The sequence below is a fragment of the Saccopteryx bilineata genome, chromosome X (assembly GCF_036850765.1).
Source record: "Saccopteryx bilineata isolate mSacBil1 chromosome X, mSacBil1_pri_phased_curated, whole genome shotgun sequence".
NCBI lineage: Eukaryota > Metazoa > Chordata > Mammalia > Chiroptera > Emballonuridae > Saccopteryx > Saccopteryx bilineata.
The window spans coordinates 99,077,163-99,095,948 of record NC_089502.1 but is presented as its reverse complement, the minus strand read 5'-3'; the positions used below and the strand labels follow the sequence as shown (position 1 = coordinate 99,095,948).

The 18,786-nt window shown below is 40.5% G+C and overlaps 1 protein-coding gene across 1 annotated transcript in view; it reads right to left on the bottom strand.

The window, feature by feature from the left end:
• The window catches only part of LOC136317063 (zinc finger protein 81), a 135,137-nt gene that overhangs the window by 19,371 nt on the left and 96,980 nt on the right, over positions 1 to 18,786 (bottom strand). The window contains exon 3 of the mRNA XM_066249570.1: positions 1,834 to 1,960. Within this exon, the coding sequence (XP_066105667.1) occupies positions 1,834 to 1,960 (127 nt within the window). The remainder of the gene's footprint in view (positions 1 to 1,833; positions 1,961 to 18,786) is intronic.

Genomic DNA, 18,786 nt, shown 5'->3' with positions numbered 1-18,786 from the left:
AGTCATGCCACCCTCTGTGAATAACTGGTCTCTTTTTAAGAAACCGCTTTTGGCTTGCTACCGAGTCTCAGTGTACTCGCTCACTGAATTTAAGCATATTAGTCAATGGAGAAAAAAAACTTCCCATGGATCTTCTCAGTAACAATGAGTGAACACAGAAGAGCCCAGTACTGACTGAATCGAATCCTTGTCCTGTGATGGGACACAGGACATGTGCCATATGGAAGACCCACCTCCTGCATCACTCACGGGAAACCCAGGTCCTTCTGATCAAGGCCTAACCTGTGGATGGTGTGAGACCAGTAGCAGTCCCTGGGCACTGAGCCTGGGTCTTCTTGGAGTTGTGTTATTTGAGAATGTAGCCTAAAGTGCAGCCTAAAGTGAATGGTAAACTCCACCTAAGGCTAAATCTCAGCATGAAATCAATAGTCAACAAGTAAGGGGAAATTGAAAAGAACTTTGAAGAAAGTGTGTAACTGTTGAGAGGTATGACTTCAAATCAGATGTGGCAAGCTAACACCTTCTGCCCTCGGTGGTAGTCCTGCCCCCTCATCCGTGGAACCAAGTGGATGATGACCCACCATCTGGAACCAAAGAGATGACAGCTTGTCTCCCTGCGTCTGCTTGGCCTGTGCCCTCTGGGCCCTTGGTGGCCGTGACCGCCGGAACCATTCTCGGGCTCCTTCATTCCTTTTCTTGAAGTTTAACACACGTTCACAGCCAAATAGTTTTATCAGACTGTTTCCTGTCTTTAGAATCCAACAAATCTAAAGCCTTCCTTCATTTTTTTTCCTGTCTGTCCTCTTCAGACTGACTGGATCCACAAGTCATACACCAATTTCTTTAGCAACTGTTTGTCCAGCCACACTCTTGGTGTTCTTTCTAGAGTACACCTCATTTTTTTGCAATATGGATAGGCTGAGAATTTTCCAAATCTTTACGCTCTGGTTCCTTTTTACTAACAATTCCTTCTTCAATTTCCTTCTTTCTTCTAACATTTTACTCTAAGTTATAAGGAGAAACCAGTCCATGTCTTTAATACTTTGCTCAGAAATCTCCTCAGCAAAATATCCAAGTTCATCGTTTACAAGTTCTACTTTCCATCCAAGAGAACACAATACAGCCAAATTATCTGCCACTTTATAACAAGATTGCCTTTCCTCCAGTTCCCAATAACACGTTCCTCACTTCCACCTGAGACCTCACCACACCACTGTTAGCATTCACATTTTCACCAACAGTCTCTTCAAGGAAATCTAGGCTTTTTCGATCAAGCACCTCAAAACCTTTCCACTCTCTACCCATTGCCTCATTACAAAGTCACTTCCATGTCTTTTTAGGTATTTGTTATAGCAGCACCACACTTCCGGGTGTAAAAATCTGTATTTGTTTTTTAGGGTAACTATAACAAAGTACCACAGACTGGGAGGCTTAAAACAACAGAAATTTTTGCCTTACAGTTCTCGAGGCTAGAAGTCCAAAATCAAGGTTTCAGCAAGGCCAAGCTCTGCCTCTTTCTGGGCTTCTGGTGGTCTCAGGCATTTCAGTCATATGGCCATCTTCTCCTTGTGTGTATTCACATTGTCTTCCTTGTGTGTGTGTTTGTGTCTGTGTTTAGATTTCTCTCTTTTCTTAATAAAGACACCAGTCACAATGGATTAGGACGCACCTGAAGAATCTAATTTTAGCTTGATTACTTCTGTAAAGACCCTATCTTCAAATAAGGCAACATTCTGAGGTACCGGGGGGTTAAGACTTCAATATATCTTATTTAGGGGACACAATTTTACCCATAACAGGCTTCTCACAGATTCACAGAGTGGCTGTGCTCACCCACTGAGAGCAGATGTCTGTAATTCTCCAGCATCACCTCCTGGTACAGGCGCCTCTGTCTAGAGTTCAGTTGCTGCCATTCCTCCCTGCTGAAGTCCACAATCACATCCTCAAATGACACTGAGACCTGTAACAACACAATCCTGTTCAAGGTGACATGGTCAACACTGGGGAGTGGGGAGAAAAGAAATAGAAAACAGTTTTTAATGATCTTTCACCATAATATAACATATAGTATGCTTATTAAATACCTAGTTATAGATAATGCTGTGTAAACTACAAACATCAAATCATATATTTCTGCTATTCACTGTATACAACATTTAGTCTTTCATTTTTAAAAAGAAAAATTTTGTACAGAATTTGACCTTGATCCTATTTTGTTGCTTATTTTAATAAGAAATTTGTGTTCTATAACTTTTAGGAGGAAGCATTATACTTTTTTTTAACTTCACATGGCTCTCTCTACTGTTGCATATATACTTTCAAAAATATGGCCATTTCTTTAAGGTCTTTTTATTGCTCATGTCTAATTTAATTCCATAGTGGTCAGAAAATATATTCTGTATGATTTCAACATATGGTCTATCTATGTGACTGTGTCATATGCCTCTGGAAAAGAATAATATTTGGCTGTTGATGGGTGTAGTGTTCCATAATATATAAATCAAGTTGGTTGAGTGTTGCCAAAATTCCCTATCACTTTACCCATTTGTCTTCTACGCATTCAACCAGTTATTTGTTAAGTTTTTGGTAAAAACTGACAAGGAGATGTTAGTTTATATGGTTATGCAAAGGACACAGAATAGCCAAAACAAGGAAGAGTATGAAATATTTATACCATGTAATGTTAAGACTTCCTATAAGTTTTGGTACTGATGTAAGTACAGTTACATAGATCAATGGAACATAATAGAGAATCCAGAAACAGGTCTGCACATATATTGGTGATTGTTTTTTTGACAAAGATGCCAATGTGATTTAATGGAGAAAAGAAGAATCTTTTCAAAAAAATTGTGCTTGAACAAATGGATAACAGTATTGGAAAAAAACAAACCTTGAACCATACTTAACACCACATATAAAAATTAACTCCAAAATTAAGAGAAATTAAGTTCCAACATGACTGAATTGCTTTTATTAGACCAACCCTCAACAGACAAAAACTATAAACTCTAAACAAAATATAAAAAAAAATCAACAGAAGACACTGAAGAGCAACCAAAATCAGGCATCTACTAGAAGAGAGTTGGCACAAGAAGGGATGATATTGGATATGCTTACCATTTTTACAGCTTTTAGTTTGCAAATAGGCCCAGTCAGCCATGCAAGGTAACTAAAAGTCCAATGAAAAATAACTTTAATCTCACTGACTTGAATCAGAGTGTTTCGCAGTTATCAACGCTCACTGGAAAGTCAAGGGGAAATCCAGACAGAGAAGAGTGCTTACATTCTGTGTATGAACTCTGCCCAAATCTCTGCTTAGACGAGATCGGGCGCGTTCAGGGTGGTATGGCCGTAGACACCTGGCAAAATCTCTGCTTAGCTAATTAGATTAACTAAAATTTGAACTACTACACACCACAGAGAAGGTAGTTTCCAGTTTTAGTCCAGCCAACTTAGTGCTTACTAAACAAACAAAAAAATCAGCAATGTTTAAGAGAACTAAACAAAATCTCAAATCTCTACAATTTATGATTTATAACGACCAAAATGCAATCCCAAACAACACAGAAAGAGACAGAAAGGTGAAAAGAGAAAGAGAAGAGGTTCAAGAGTAAATACAGAGACAGACCCTGAGATGATCCAAATGCTGGAATTAACAGAAAAGAACTTCAAACCAGTTATGTATAAGTGTGCTCAAGAACATAAATAAATAATACGATCATAATGAATAATAGGATAGCTCAGTGGTCGGCAAACCGCGGCCCGCAAGCCACATGCGGCTCGTTGGCCCCTTGAGTGTGGCTCTTCCACAAAATCCCATGTGCAGGTGTGCAGGTACGCACGGGGGTGTCAGTTGGTGGGGGGGGCAGGAGACACGGCGCAGGCAGGCTGTGGGATATGCAGTATGGGGGAGGCGCACATGATCCATGCACGAGTTGAGTAAGCCAGTCAGTCAGCAGTCTCCTGTGCAGTGGTTAGTGCTAGTCGCGTCCGCAAATCACGCGGGTGACAAAAGTACCTACTTGAAGCATAAAGTTACCTGTATTTTTCCAACCAGCTGCAAATCCTAAGGTATTTTTGTCATCAATTTAAGAATTGTAATTATTTTGTGTTGGTGGCTTTATTATTATAAAATGAAACAGTTTTTAGGCCCTGGCCAGTTGGCTCAGTGGTAGAGTGTCGGCTAGGCGTGCAGAAGTCCCGGGTTCGATTCCCGGCCAGGGCACACAGGAGAAGCGCCCATCTGCTTCTCCACCCCTCCCCCTCTCCTTCCTCTCTGTCTCTCTCTTCCCCTCCCGCAGCCAAGGCTCCACTGGAGCAAAGATGGCCCGGGCGCTGGGGATGGCTCCTTGGCCTCTGCCTCAGGCGCTGGAGTGGCTCTAGTCTCAACAGAGCGACGCCCCGGAGGGGCAGGGCATCGCCCCCTGGTGGGCGTGCTGGGTGGATCCCGGTTGGGCACATGCGGGAGTCTGTCTGACTGTCTCTCCCCATTTCCAGCTTCAGAAAAATACAAAAAAAAAAAATGAAACAGTTTTTTAGGTGCCCTGTCTGACATGGCTACAAAGAAAAAGCAAAGAAAAACGGAAGAAGAAAACCATGAATTTAAAGTTGAATGGACCGAGACTTTCACGTTTATTCAAAATTTAAATGGCCTTCTGATCTGTTTTATTTGTCAGGGAAAACTGGTGCATAACAAGAAATCAAATTTGGAGAGACACTTTACAACTAAACACGTGTCATTTAGTACTAAATGTCCTGTCGGTGATGCAAGGAAGAAAGCAGTTGAGGAACTTCAGAACAGTTGAGAAAAATCAAGTTCTGTATTTAATTACTGGATGCAATCTACCAACAATGTTAATATTGCAAGTTTTGTGGTTAGTCAAGAGATTGCAAAGAGAGGAAAACCATATACAGATGGCAAATACATAAAAAAGTTGTTTTATAAATGCATCTGAAGAGCTATTTCGGGATTTTAAGAACAAAGCAGATATTCTAAAAAAAATTAAAGAGTTACCATTGTCTGCTAAAACAGTAGAAGATAGAACAGTCAAAATGTCTTAGAATATAATCAACTAGCAAGTTGAAGATCTTAAATTGCTTTCAGCTTTATCAATAGCAGTTGATGAGTCTTGTGACATAAATGATACAGCGCAAGTTTCACTTTTTGTATGATTTATTTCATCTACAGGTCCTAAAGAAGAACTTTTAGGATTATTGCCACTCAAAGGTCAAACATGTGGAGAGGATATAGCAAATGCTGTAAACGAGTGCATTGAAAGCCATCATATTCCACTTGATAAAAGTGCCTCAATTTCAACAGGGCGAAAAGTATGACGGGCATAAGAAAGGGGTTTGTTGCTATTTTGAAAGAAAAAATTAATCACGAGATACTTACCATTGCATTATTCATCAAGAAGCCCTTTGTGTGCAGACATTTCCAGAAGAAATCTGCATAGTTATGGAATTGGTGATTAAGATTATCAACTCCATTATAGCTAAAGCTCTTAATCATCGCCAATTTAAAGAACTTTTAGTTGAAATGGAGAGTGAGTACGCAGATCTTCTGCTGCATAACAAGGTACATTGGTTGTCAAGAGGAAACATTTTGAAACGTTTCGCTTCCTTATTAACAGAAATTAAAGCATTTCTCCTTGAGAAGGGTGTTCACTATCCAGATCTAAACAACGATCAGTGGATCCAAAATTTTTATTTCATGGTAGATGTTAATGTCTCATCTAAATCAGCTTAATCATAAACTACAGGGGAATGGGAACACAATTTTTTTGATGTTAGAAGAAGTTATTTCATTCGAAAACAAATTATTTTTGCTCAAGATTTTGAAAGAGAAACTTTGATTCACTTTCTAGCCTGTTGAAACATTGCCAAGAAAATAATTCTGATATTGACATTTGTTATTTCAAAACAACACTTTTAAATATGAGGGAAGCTTTTCTCAACAGGTTTCAGGAATTCAGAAACAGCAAAGCAACGTTGTTAGACGTTTGTTTGCCTTTGTTAAAAAACATCTTAATGCTACTGTAACAGAATTAAAATTTTCTCCCTTTAATATTGACATTTGGCAACTTTGAAATGCAGTTGCTGGATTTAAAAGACAAAGAATTGTGGAGCTCGAAATTTGAACGTCTATACACTGATATAGAAATATTCGAGAAAAACAAATGTGAACTCAGTTCAAAGCACAAGTGATTTGCTTTGAAAGACTTGGAGAAGAAAGATATGTTGATTTTTAACACCTGGAACAGTATTCTTGACTCATATAATCAGCTGAAAAAACTAGCATTTGCTGTTCTTTCCTTATTTGGGTCTACATATTCATGTGAACAATCATTTTCAAGGATGAACCTTATCAAGAGTAAATTGAGAAGTCGTCTTATTGATGAGAACCTAGAATTGTGCATAAAATTAAAAACAACAACATACAAACCTGACTTACCCAAACTTTCCAAGGAAATGCAAGGCCATTGTTCACATTAGTGTTTGTCAGTCATTGTCATGATTTCATTTTCTGGTTACCTTACAATTTAATTTTATCAATAAATAATATCGTTTGTTTGTTGTTGAGTTTTATGAGTTCTTTGTAAATTTTGGATATTAGGTCCTTATCTGAGCTGTGGTTTGAAAATATCAGTTCCCAATTAGTTGGCTGTCTGTTTATTTTGATATCAGTTTCTCTTGCTGAGCAAAAACTTTTTATTCTGATGTAGTCCCATTCATTTATCTTTGCCTTCACTTCTCTTGCCATTGGAGTCAAGTTCATAAAATGTTCTTTAAAACCCAGATCCACGAGTTTAGTACCTATGTCTTCTTCTATGTAGTTTATTGTTTCAGATCTTATATTTAGGTCTTTGATCCATTTTGAATTAATTTTAGTACACGGGGACAGGCTGTAGTCGAGTTTCATTCTTTTGCATGTGGCTTTCCAGTTTTCCCAACACCATTTGTTGAAGAGGCTTTCTTTTCTCCATTTTGTGTTGTTGGCCCCTTTATCAAAGATTATTTGACTATATATATGTGGTTTTATTTCTGGGCTTTCTATTCTGTTCCATTGGTCTGAGTGTCTATTTTTCTGCTAATACCATGCAGTTTTGATTATTGTGGCCCTATAATATAGTTTAAAGTCAGGTATTGAAATGCCCCCAGCTTCATTCTTTTTCCTTAGGATTGCTTTGGCTATTCGGGGTTTTTTATAGTTCCATATAAATCTTATGATTTTTTGTTCCATTTCTTTAAAAAATGTCATAGGAATTTTGATGAGAATTGCATTAAATTTATATATTACTTTGGGTAATATGGCCATTTTAATTATACAAATGGCCAACAGATATATGAAAAGATGCTCAGCTTCATTAGTTATTAGAGAAATGCAAATCAAAACTACAATGAGATACCACCTCACCCCTGTTAGATTAGCTATTATCAACAAGACGGGTAATAACAAATGTTGGAGAGGCTGTGGAGAAAAAGGAACCCTCATACACTGTTGGTGGGAATGTAAAGTAGTACAACCACTATGGAGGAAAGTATGGTGGTTCCTCAAAAAACTGCAAATAGAACTACCTTATGACCCAGCAATCCCTCTACTGGGTATATACCCCAAAACCTCAGAAACATTGATACGTGAAGACACATGTAGCCCCATGTTCATTGCAGCACTGTTCACAGTGGCCAAGACATGGAAACAACCAAAAAGCCCTTCAATAGAAGACTGGATAAAGAAGATGTGGCACATATACACTATGGAATACTACTCAGCCATAAGAAATGATGACATTAGATCATTTACAGCAAAATGGTGGGATCTTGATAACATTATACGGAGTGAAATAAGTAAATCAGAAAAAAACAAGAACTACATGATTCCATACATTGCTGGAACATAAAAACGAGACTAAGAGACATGGACAAGAGTGTGGTGGTTACCAGGGGTGGGGGGAGGGAGGACGCAGGAAGGAGGGAGGGAGGGAGGGAGTTAGGGGGAGGGGGAGGGGCACAGAGAAAACTAGATAGAGGGTGACGGAGGACAATCTGACTCTGGGCGAGGGGTATGCAACATAATTTAATGACAAGATAACCTAGACATGTTTTCTTTGAATATATGTACCCTGAATTATTAATGTCATCCCATTAACATTAATAAAAATTTATAAAAAAATAAATAAATAATATCATTATTAAGTATGATGTCAAGTTTTATTCAACATACCTATAGTTTAACTAAGACTTAAAACATTAAGTTTATTAAGTTAATTTTAGGGAGTATTGTGGAGTGAAAGAAGATGTAATGTCAAGGACTGAGAAAGGTATGTTGAGACGGTTTAGAAATATAAAGAGGATGAACAAAAGGAGATAGACAAAACAAGTATACAAGATGAATGTGGATGGGAGAGTTGGAAGGGGCCGACTTCAGTGAACGTATAATACTTCAATCAGATTGAGGATGTTTTTAGCAAAGGCCAGCTTAGAAGTACCCTAATTAAGTTAATAACAATGTAGCTACCTATATAGTTTAAGTTTAAAAAATTTGGCTCTCAAAAGAAATTTCAATTGTTGTACTGTTGATATTTGGCTCTGCTGACTAATGAGTTTGCCAACCACTGGGATAGCTCAACTGAGAAATAGAAACTATAAAAAATAACCAACTGAAAAGTCTAGAACTGAAAAAAACAACCTGAAACTGAACAAATCAAAAAAATCTCTGGATGGGCTTAACGGCAGAGTAGAGGTAACAGAAGAGCTAATGAACATAAGACAAACCAACAGAAATGATCAAAAGTGAAAAGCAGAGAAAATCCTTGAAAAAACAAAACAAAACAATAGAGTCTCAGGGATGGGTAAGAAAAAATCAAATAATATACATGTAATTTGAAGCCCAGAAGGAAAGGAGAAAGGGGAAGAAAAGATTTTTTTAAAAAATAATAGGCAACAGAGGTTCAAAACCCCAAGGTTGCCAGTTTGAGTGCGGCTCATCTGGCTTGAGTGCGAGCTCACCAGCTTGAGTGCAGTCTACTCAGCTTGAGGGTAGGATCATGGATATAACCCTATGGTCACTGGCTTGAGCCCAAAGGTCGCTGGCTTGAGCCCAAGGTCACTGGCTTGAGCAAGGGGTCACTGGCTTGGCTGAAGCCCCTTGGTCAAGGTACAAATGAGAAAGCAATCAATGAACAACTAAGATGCCGCAGCTATGAGCTGATGCTTCTCATCTCTCTCCCTTCCTGTCTGTCTATCCCAACAATGGCTTTAGGTGACCCCGTGTTTTGGTCGTTCGACCCCCGCCGGGGTCGTGACCCACAGGTTGAGAACCGCTGGTCTATCCCTTCACCTCTTGCTATTAAAATATAAAATAAAATAATAAATGACAAATACAGTAAAGTTGCAGGATACAAAATCAATATACAGAAGTCTACTGCTTTCTTATATGCCAACAATGAAACTTCAGAAAATGAATTGAAAAAAACAATTCCTTTTACAATTGCAATAGCAACAACAACAAAATACTTAGGAATAAAGTTTTCAAAGGATGTGAAGGACCTATATATTGAAAAATACAAAGATTATTAAAAAAATTGAAAAAGACACAATGAAATGATAAAATAGTCTATGTTCATGGATGGGAAGAATCAACATAATTAAAATGGCCATATTACCTAAAGTAATATACAAATTTAATGCATCCCCATTAAAATCCCAATGTCATTTTTTAAAGAAATAGAACAAAAAATCACCAGGTTTGTGTGAAACCATAAAAGGCCCCGAATAGCCAAAGCACTCCTGAGAAAAAAAAAGAATGAACCTGGAGATATCATACTACCTGACTTCAAATTATACTACAGAGCCACGATAATCAAAACAGCATGGTACTGGCAGAAAAACAGACATACAGACCAATGGAACAGAATTGAGAGCCCAGAAATAAAACCACATATATATGGACAAATCAGCTTCAACAAAGGAGACAAAAACACACAATGGAGCAAAGAAATACTCTTCAATAAATGACATTGGCAAAACTGGAAAGTGACATGCAAAAAAAAAAAGAAACTTGACTACATTTATCATCTTGCACAAAATTTATCATCTTGCACAAAATTTAATTCAAAATGGATCAAAGGCCTAAATATAAGATCTGAAACAATAAATCACATGGAAGAAAACAATAAACTCATGGACCTTGGCCATAGAGAATATTTTATGAATTTGACCCTAAAGGCAAGGGAAGTAAAAGCAAAAATAAATGAATAAAAAGCTTCTGCACAACAAAAGAAACTGACAACAAAACAAAAGGCAGCCAACCAAATGGAACATGATATTGATAAACAACAGCTCTGACAGGGGGTTAATATCCAAAATATATAAAGAACTCCAAAGCTCAACAGCAAACAAGCAAACAATCCAATTAAAAAATGAGGAGAGGACCTGAACATTTTGTTATGAAGACATACAAACTACAAATATATAAACAAAAAGATGCTCATCTTTGCTAGCTATTAGAGAAATGCAAATCAGAACTACAATGAGATACCACCTCACACCTGTTAGATTGGCTATTATCAACAAGACAGGTAATAACAAGTGTTGGAGAGGCTGTGGAGAAAAAGTAACCCTCATTCACTGTTGGTGGGAATGTAAACTGGTATAACCAGTATGGAAAACAGTATGGCAATTCCTCAAAAAATTAAGAATAAAGCTACCATATGACCTAGCAATCCCTTTACTGGGTATCTACCTGAAAAACTTGAAAACATTGATACGCAAAGACAGAAGCACCTACATGTTCATCGCAACATTATTCACAGGGTCCAAGACATGGAAACAATGAAAGTGTCCCTCGACAGAGGATTGGGTAAAGAAGATGTGGTACATATGTACAATGGAATATATCCTCAGCCCTAAGAAATGATGACATATTGCCATTTATGACAACATGGACACTGAGAACATTATACTGAGTGAAATAAGCAAATCAGAAAAAGCTAAGAACTTTATGATTTCACTCATAGGTGGGATATAAAACTGAGACTAGTGGGCGTGGACAAAGTTGAAGTGGTTACAAGAGGGAGGGGGAGGGTAGTAAAGAGGGACAAATATATGGTGACAGAAAATGATTTGACTTCGGATAATGGACACACAATGCAATCAACAGTTTAAATGCTATGGAGAAGTTTTCCTGAAACCTGTATGTTCTTATGAACCAATGTACCTCATTAAATTTAATTCTTAAAAAAGAAAAAAAAAGATATGTAATGTGTCAATACAACAGCCCCGTGTGGCCAGTGGAATAGCCTAGCAAAAGCTGCAAGGTCACTGTGGATTACTGCCAGTGAAATTCAGCTGTCACTCCCATGGCCCTGGCCGTTCAAGACATTGTGGTTGTAACACATTGCACAGACTGATGATGGCACTTGAGATGCTGGGTTGGATGCTGCCTGGGTTTTCCTTTTTTATCCCAGTGGAGATGGAAGACACTTCATAGATCTCTTGTGCTCCTATATCTCTTGCTGGGTATGACAAAAAAGCAAGAGAATGTCTTTTCCCTGGCATTTTTCAGGTTTGTATTGGCAGCAAGTAATGCTGAGGTTGGCTTCCAGGCTGTTATTGAGCAACAGGTTTCCCGGGTTCAGTGTTCATTTCCCATGATGCAACTCATAGCACACACTGGCAGCTGTGCAGGATGACCTGAACCGCCTGTGGGAACTGGGCCTTAGGGAAACCGCAGCCAATAAGTTTTTTTTTTAAAGGAATTTTCCCTGTGGCCAAAGGCAAAACGACCTTTCCCCACCCCTTCCCTTTTCTTAGAGCATTTGCTTGACAAAACTACATGTATCTTTCCTCTGCCCCTTTGATAGGTATTCAATCTTTTGAAAAGCTAAATAAACCTGTTATCAGAATTACAGCCTGGGAGCCACCTCTATGAAATACAAACATCGAGAACAAAAGAGCCCCTATCTGCCTGTCACCTTTGGAGCTTAGGCTAGGTGCCTAGCTCCAAGCTGTAAACCACCTGCTTGTCATAGAGACAGGAGAAGTTTCATTTTGTTTTTGAATACAGCCAATTAACTAGCACAGATGGCTAACCCAATTACTAGGTAAATTTAGGATGAACTATGAAAGAATGCAGAGAACACATGCTGTCATATCCTTTTGCATGAGAACAAATTATCATTTATTTTGAGAACATGTATGTGATGGACTCTATCTGCTCTGCTACACAAAAGAGTGACATTGCTTTTCATCTTCGCAATCTCATTAGCAGATTGCCCATGATGCAAATCAGTGTGGTTTAATATTCAGAAATAAAATTATTTTCTTTCTTTTATACAATTGTAAAAAGTATAAAAACGACGATTTCCTAGGTTTCCCGGAGATTAAAAAAAATTTCCCCAATCATCTGCTGACGAGAATGAGATGGCCTGAAAGTTTCTCAACTGATCAGACCAGCTGAAGAGCAGTGAACTATAGAATGTTTCCCTCCTAGCTCTATGCTCTTTCAAAATACTAGCCAAGTGAATCATACTCTCCAAATTTCAGATTTTATTCGAGTAAGCATATGTTATAGAAGACCTAAAGTCCATCAAGATTACTGTTAGCCGTGATGGTGGGAAAATATGGGAAGCCAAAAATGTTGCCTGCAGTTCTGTCTCTTAAAGGGTTAATACACAGAGTGGGGCAAAAGTAGGTTTACAGTTGTGAGTAGGTGAAACAGAGTTTATTCTTGTATTATTATTATTATTAATTAGTGGCCTGAGGATGATGCCTTTGATTTCAGCAAATTAACTAAAGATGTGGTAAGTTTTAGTAGCATCTCATGCCCTGCAAATGAATTACTTGCGTTCACAGGATGAATATTGTAGAGCCAGTAGCTGCGGCCACCATCACAGCCGCCTGGCCTGTGCAGGTTCAGGTTTAATGCAGACAGACGGTAAGGAATCAACCGAGCCAAGAACTGGTGGTCTATTTTCCTTTATTATAGACTCGTGCTGGCAAACAAGTAAAAAACAAACACACAGGACACCAAAACCCACTCATATGTTCCTTCAATTCCACATCAAGAGAATCTTTCCAGTTTTCCTAGAATCAAAGGCCTTCACTAGTCTTATTCACCTCTGTTCCCCATCCCCTTCTCCTGCACAAACTGGCTTCTCCTTCAGCAGTCTGCCATTTTGGCTGCTTGCTTCTTCCACCACCACGTGGCCTCTTCCCTCTCCAACAACATGGTCTCCTCTCTAAAATGGCCTCCTCGCTCCTTCTTTTAAAACTTTTCAGCGGGACAACCCCCTCCTCCAGCACACATTAGTATAACCAAGCCCCTTCCCAAACATGAAAGGCAATTAGCTTTATCACACGAGAGCATCATCATGTGAGCAGTGGCCATCTTTAACAATAAGAGTGAGAAAAAAACAGAAAATACATTTTACAACTCATTTGCCCAACAAATATCATTCTAGGAAGAAAGTTTAAAATTATTTGGAAAGATTGAAGAAAATGGAAGAGGAAATGGGAGAGGAATGGTTTCAACAAACCCTCCTCCTTTCTCAGCTGTCGCCACTCCCATTGTTTTCCTTCCAGCCTCAAAATGACTCCCGGTAAGAGGGAAGCTTTGAGAGAGCCAATTCTGATAATTAGCAGATTTCCTTGCAAAGAGAGATGAGGATACAATTTTTTGAGCCAGTATGAATTATCTTCCCTGTGTGATATTTGTGTGCCTCATGCCCTAATTCCTGAGGGGAATCCAAGTTGTGCTGCTCCAAAATAAGCCTGCTGGGATACTGATTTTTCACCTGGACACTAAGGAGCAAGACTGAGAAGAACCTTTGACCCTTCCCCCTTACCTGCCTAAAGAAATTCAAATAGAAAACCCTGCTCAAGAAAGGGACCATCACCTTAGCATCATAATACAAAACTAAATGTGACAGACAAGGATAAATCCAGCAAAGCCTCTTTGTTGGACTTCCTTCTATGTCCCATTGTTTGTGGGTGACCCAGCAAGAATTTGTTTACCATGTTTTTGTTCTTTCTCATCCACCTGTGAACTTTACCTTTGAAACACCAGACCCTGCCTCCTTTCTCCTTAGTTCAAAAACGGCATATAAGCCTCAGTTGCTCAATGTCTTCTTGGGACTCATATTCTTACGGAACCCCCATGTGTACATCCATAATAAACATTAAACAATTTCTTATGTTAATGTCTCATGTTAATTTGATTATCCCAGCTAGAAGAACTTCGAAGGTGGGAAGAGAGGCTTTCTTTGATCCCCACACTCCAATTCCATTTCCTGCTTAGCCTACATTCCACCTCTAAGAGTCTCTTCTCATCCACATATCATATAGCTAAGGAAGCAGAGATGATAAAGCAACATTATCAGGGAATAATTGAGAACTTGGATAAGAGACTGTGATCCTTAAAGACAACAAGATGGAGAGCCTTTGCAGTCATCACTTGGAAAAGAAAAACAAAAACAAAAAAAAGGTGCTAGGCTGATAAGAATCTACATGGGATACATTGGTGGGACATAAAAATGAGACTAAGAGACATGGACAGGAGTGTGGTGGTTACGGGGGGTGGGAGGAGGGAAGGAGGGAGAGGGGGAGGGGAAGGGGGAGGGGTACAAAGAAAACTGGATAGAGGGTGAAGGAGGACGATCTCTCTTTGGGTGATGGGTATGCAACAGAACTAAATGACAAGATAACCTGGAAATGTTTTCTTTGAATATATGTACCCTGATTTATTGATGTCACCCCATTAAAATAAAAATTTATTTATATATAAAAAAAGCAGACTTTGCTTTGTTCTATAATCAGTACTTCTATTTAAGGAACAGTTGGTCGTTCACAACCCACTTTCATATGGACCATGCCAGCTGATCCAGTGCGAGTATTTTATAAATATGGAGGAAGTGTGGAATAAAAGGGGAGCATGCTGGTTTAGAGCCCTGTGAAGCTCTGCTCAACTCTGACCCCTTCCCTTGGACAAGCCATGGCGGTTCTCTCGTTGGCTTGCTATGTAAAATGAAGAAACATGCCAGTTACCATTGATAAAACGGTAGAGTTCCATCAGTGGTTATTTTGTTTTAGAAAGTAAGCAAAAAAGGACATATTCCTGCCTAGCTACGATAGTGATTACTCAGATAAAAAGGGAAATGATAAAAAAAAGAATCTACATGGGAAAGGAAACTAAAACGCCATCTAATTCTACATATTTCTTGACTCAATGAAAAGATAGCCAGTCCTTCCTACCCACATGACTCATAAAGGAGGGTGTAGGGCAGGGGTCCCCAAACTACGGCCCACAGGCCACATGCGGCCCCCTGAGGCCATTTATCCGGCCCCACTGCACTTCCGGAAGGGGCACCTCTTTCATTGGTGGTCAGTGAAAGGAGCATAGTTCCCATTGAAATACTGGTCAGTTTGTTGATTTAAATTTACTTGTTCTTTATTTTAAATATTGTATTTGTTCCTGTTTTGTTTTTTTACTTTATTATCGTGGCTCTATCATGTATTTTTTTTTTTGTATTTTTCTGAAGCTGGAAATGGGGAGAGACAGTCAGACAGACTCCCGCATGCGCCCGACCAGGATCCACCCGGCACGCCCACCAGGGGAGATGCTCTGTCCCTCCAGGGGGGGGGTCGCTCTGCAGCAACCAGAGCCACTCTAGCGCTTGGGGCAGAGGCCAAGGAGCCATCCCCAGTGCCCGGGCCATCTTTGCTCCAATGGAGCCTTGGCTGCAGGAGGGGAAGAGAGAGACAGGGAGGAAGGAGGGGGGGTGGGGAAGCAAATGGGCGCTTCTCCTATGTGCCCTGGCCGGGAATCGAACCCGGGTCCCCCGCATGCCAGGCCGATGCTCTACCACTGAGCCAACCAGCCAGGGCCTAATTAACAGGGATTTTTAAAGCATTAGACTTACTACCCTTACCAAAAAGACAAACTTATTCAAAATATATTCAAGAGATGTGCTATTTGTCAGCAGAATTCTTTACAGGCAACTACTAAGGTAAGCACCAGACGCCTTTCCCTACCAATTGGTGGGAGTTGGATTTCACAGAAGCAATGCTTGCAGAAGGTAAGTTTTGTCCAGTTATGGTGTGTATGTCAGGATAGCTTCAAATAATTGCTTTCTTCAAAAAGCCAATACTTAAGCAATGGTAAGGATTCTCTAAATAAACATAATTTCCATTTTGAAGCTACCAGTATACTGAATCAGACAGAGGAAGTCAATCTATTTCCACTGTTTTTCAGGATAGAAAGAAAGGGAATTTTTCAATTCCAAGATGGTGATGGAGTAGGCAGATGGATGTTCCACTCATCTCCTCCCAGGACCAAACTGAAGTTATAATTATAACTATATTTAAGAACAATCATCCTGAAAAACCAACTTGGGACTAAAAGAAGAGTAGTTTATAACCTTCATTCACAGAAGAAGCCATATGGAGACTGGTAGGAAGGGCAGAGATGCAGAAAGGGCTGCCCCACTCCCAGGGGCAAGCAGATGCAGGAAAGTTTGCCATGAGAGGTGTGGATACTAAACCCCAGGCTGGGTACTCCAGCCTAGAGCACCAGAGCCTAGAAGAGGTGACCACATCGCATTTGACAGTGAAAAGAGGTGAAGTTTCCATCTACGAGAAAGAGATGGGAGATCTCAGAGATGTGGGCACCCTCTTAAAGGTCCAGTGCAGAAAATCTCGATCATAGCCACTTACCCTGGGCTCTGGCAGAGGGAGGGCTGAGAGGGCCAGAGTCACATGAGGAGAATGTGAAATTGTTAAACTCAGGGAGAAGCTCCATGAGGTCACAGCCACCGGAACCCTTGTGCTGAATCATTCCCCAATACTGCAGTTGTCATCTTTCTTGGGTGGAGCAGTCCCCTCTGTGTGGCATCAGCCTGGGGAAAGCAACTGCCTCTTCTTTGGAAATCTCTCTTGCCCCACCCTATAGACATTGGGTCTTGCTGAGAAGTAAGGAGTCTTAGCCAGGAATCAAGGGCTGAAAAAATTCAGGGATGACAGTGACTCAATTGTTTGGTGTTGAAGCTTGAGCTTTCCCCCTCACTTTCCTGAGAATATGACTGGTGCTTCTGCCCCACAGGAGATTGAGTAGAAGCTGTCTGGACTGTGGGCAGACCAAATCTCTGGGTGTCAGAGGCCTCATCTACTGGACTCCTAGTGAAATCCTTACAAAGGTCTGTGAAAAAATTCAAGACAGACTGACCCCTGGGACCCTGGGGTGAGAATCATACCCACTACCTTTCTTAACACCTGATTAGCCCCAGCATCTATACTCTACCAGAAGTTTCTTCAGGGGACAAGCCCAACAAACAGCCAGCAGACAGAAGCAGCAGGAGGTGGATCTCAGGGAAATTTGGGCTTTTTACTGACCTGCCCCAGGCCCAGGGCTAATAACAGCCAGCCTAGGTGTGCAGCCTGGACCTTCCACGTGCACCAAAGACAAATTCTGGATTGCTTGTATCTCCAAAAAGGTTGCTGAGTGCCAGTCATGGGCAGTGTCTTACACTGGTCTGTACCAGTTTTCCTCCTAAGAGGTCCAGAACCAAAATATCCAGAGGCCAGCTACAAACAACATCAGAGCAAGACCCAATTACCCTTACTAGCGCATATCCAAAGGAGAGCTTGTCAGGTGCCAAATCCAGCTGAAGCTAATTCTGTTTTCTGTGGTCAGCACCTACACAGCAGCTCGTATACACTGAATGAGGTAGAGCATCACAGTTGGTCAGCCAAAGTCTCAAATATCCTGCCCCACTGGCCTAAGATCCACAAGGGGAAAGGAGAGAGGCTGAGCTCAGATATTCAAAAAGTGAGTTCCTTGGAAACTATTGTTGGGATTGGTAGAAGGGCTTAGCCACCTTCTGGGAAGTCAAAACAAACCCCAGTGGAAGACTCTCTCAACCTTCCTCCCTGGCACCAGGAACTCTCCAGGTAAAAGAACTACTGCAGAGAGGACTGTTGGCCCCACCAAACATGACCTTGTGGGTTGCCTTGATGGGGAGAAATAGAATTAGAACACCTAGCAGTGGCCAAGGGACTATGCCCTGGAGTAGAGGCCACAGTCCCCATACTGAGCTTCTGACCAAGAGACCCTAAAGTAGGGGGTCCCACTAAATTTATCTTCTTGATCTCAGTTGCCCTAACCCACCAAGCTTGTGACCTGTGAAGGGGTTGGTGGGATGAGGTCAGTCTGAGCCCACTTTACAGTCTTTCTAAGGAAGACCAGGCAGTTGTAAGAGGAAATGTGGAGGCAAATCATAAGGAACATGGGCCCTTTTATGGAGCTGCTGTCAGCTCTAAGCAGGATGAAGTCGATCCTTACACACAGGTTGGCCCCTACCACAGACATCCAGGCACAGAAAATGCAGAAACAAACAGTTAACAGAGTTGTCGGTCCAGACAGGTAGGCCACGGTGGGTTACAAACAACGTCTGACATCAACTTGTAACTAAACTCCTCCCAGGAGGACCCAGAACCAGCACAACCAGTAGTAGGATGCAGACCACAACAATGCTGGACTCAACTAGCCACACAAGTTGCATGCCCAAAGGCAGAATTCTGCAGGCACCAGACACTGCTGAGAATAACTGTGCCCCATAGGACAGACACTGCACAGCTGACCCTTAGAGTCAGCCAGCCTGAAGGGTTAACTCCAGCCATGAAAGGACCAACACATTCAAGACTCATATAGAACAGGAGGGTAAATATAACCCTCAGGAAACATTGCTAAGCAAGGAGTTTAGGTGGTCTGAAGGTTATTATCATTGAGAC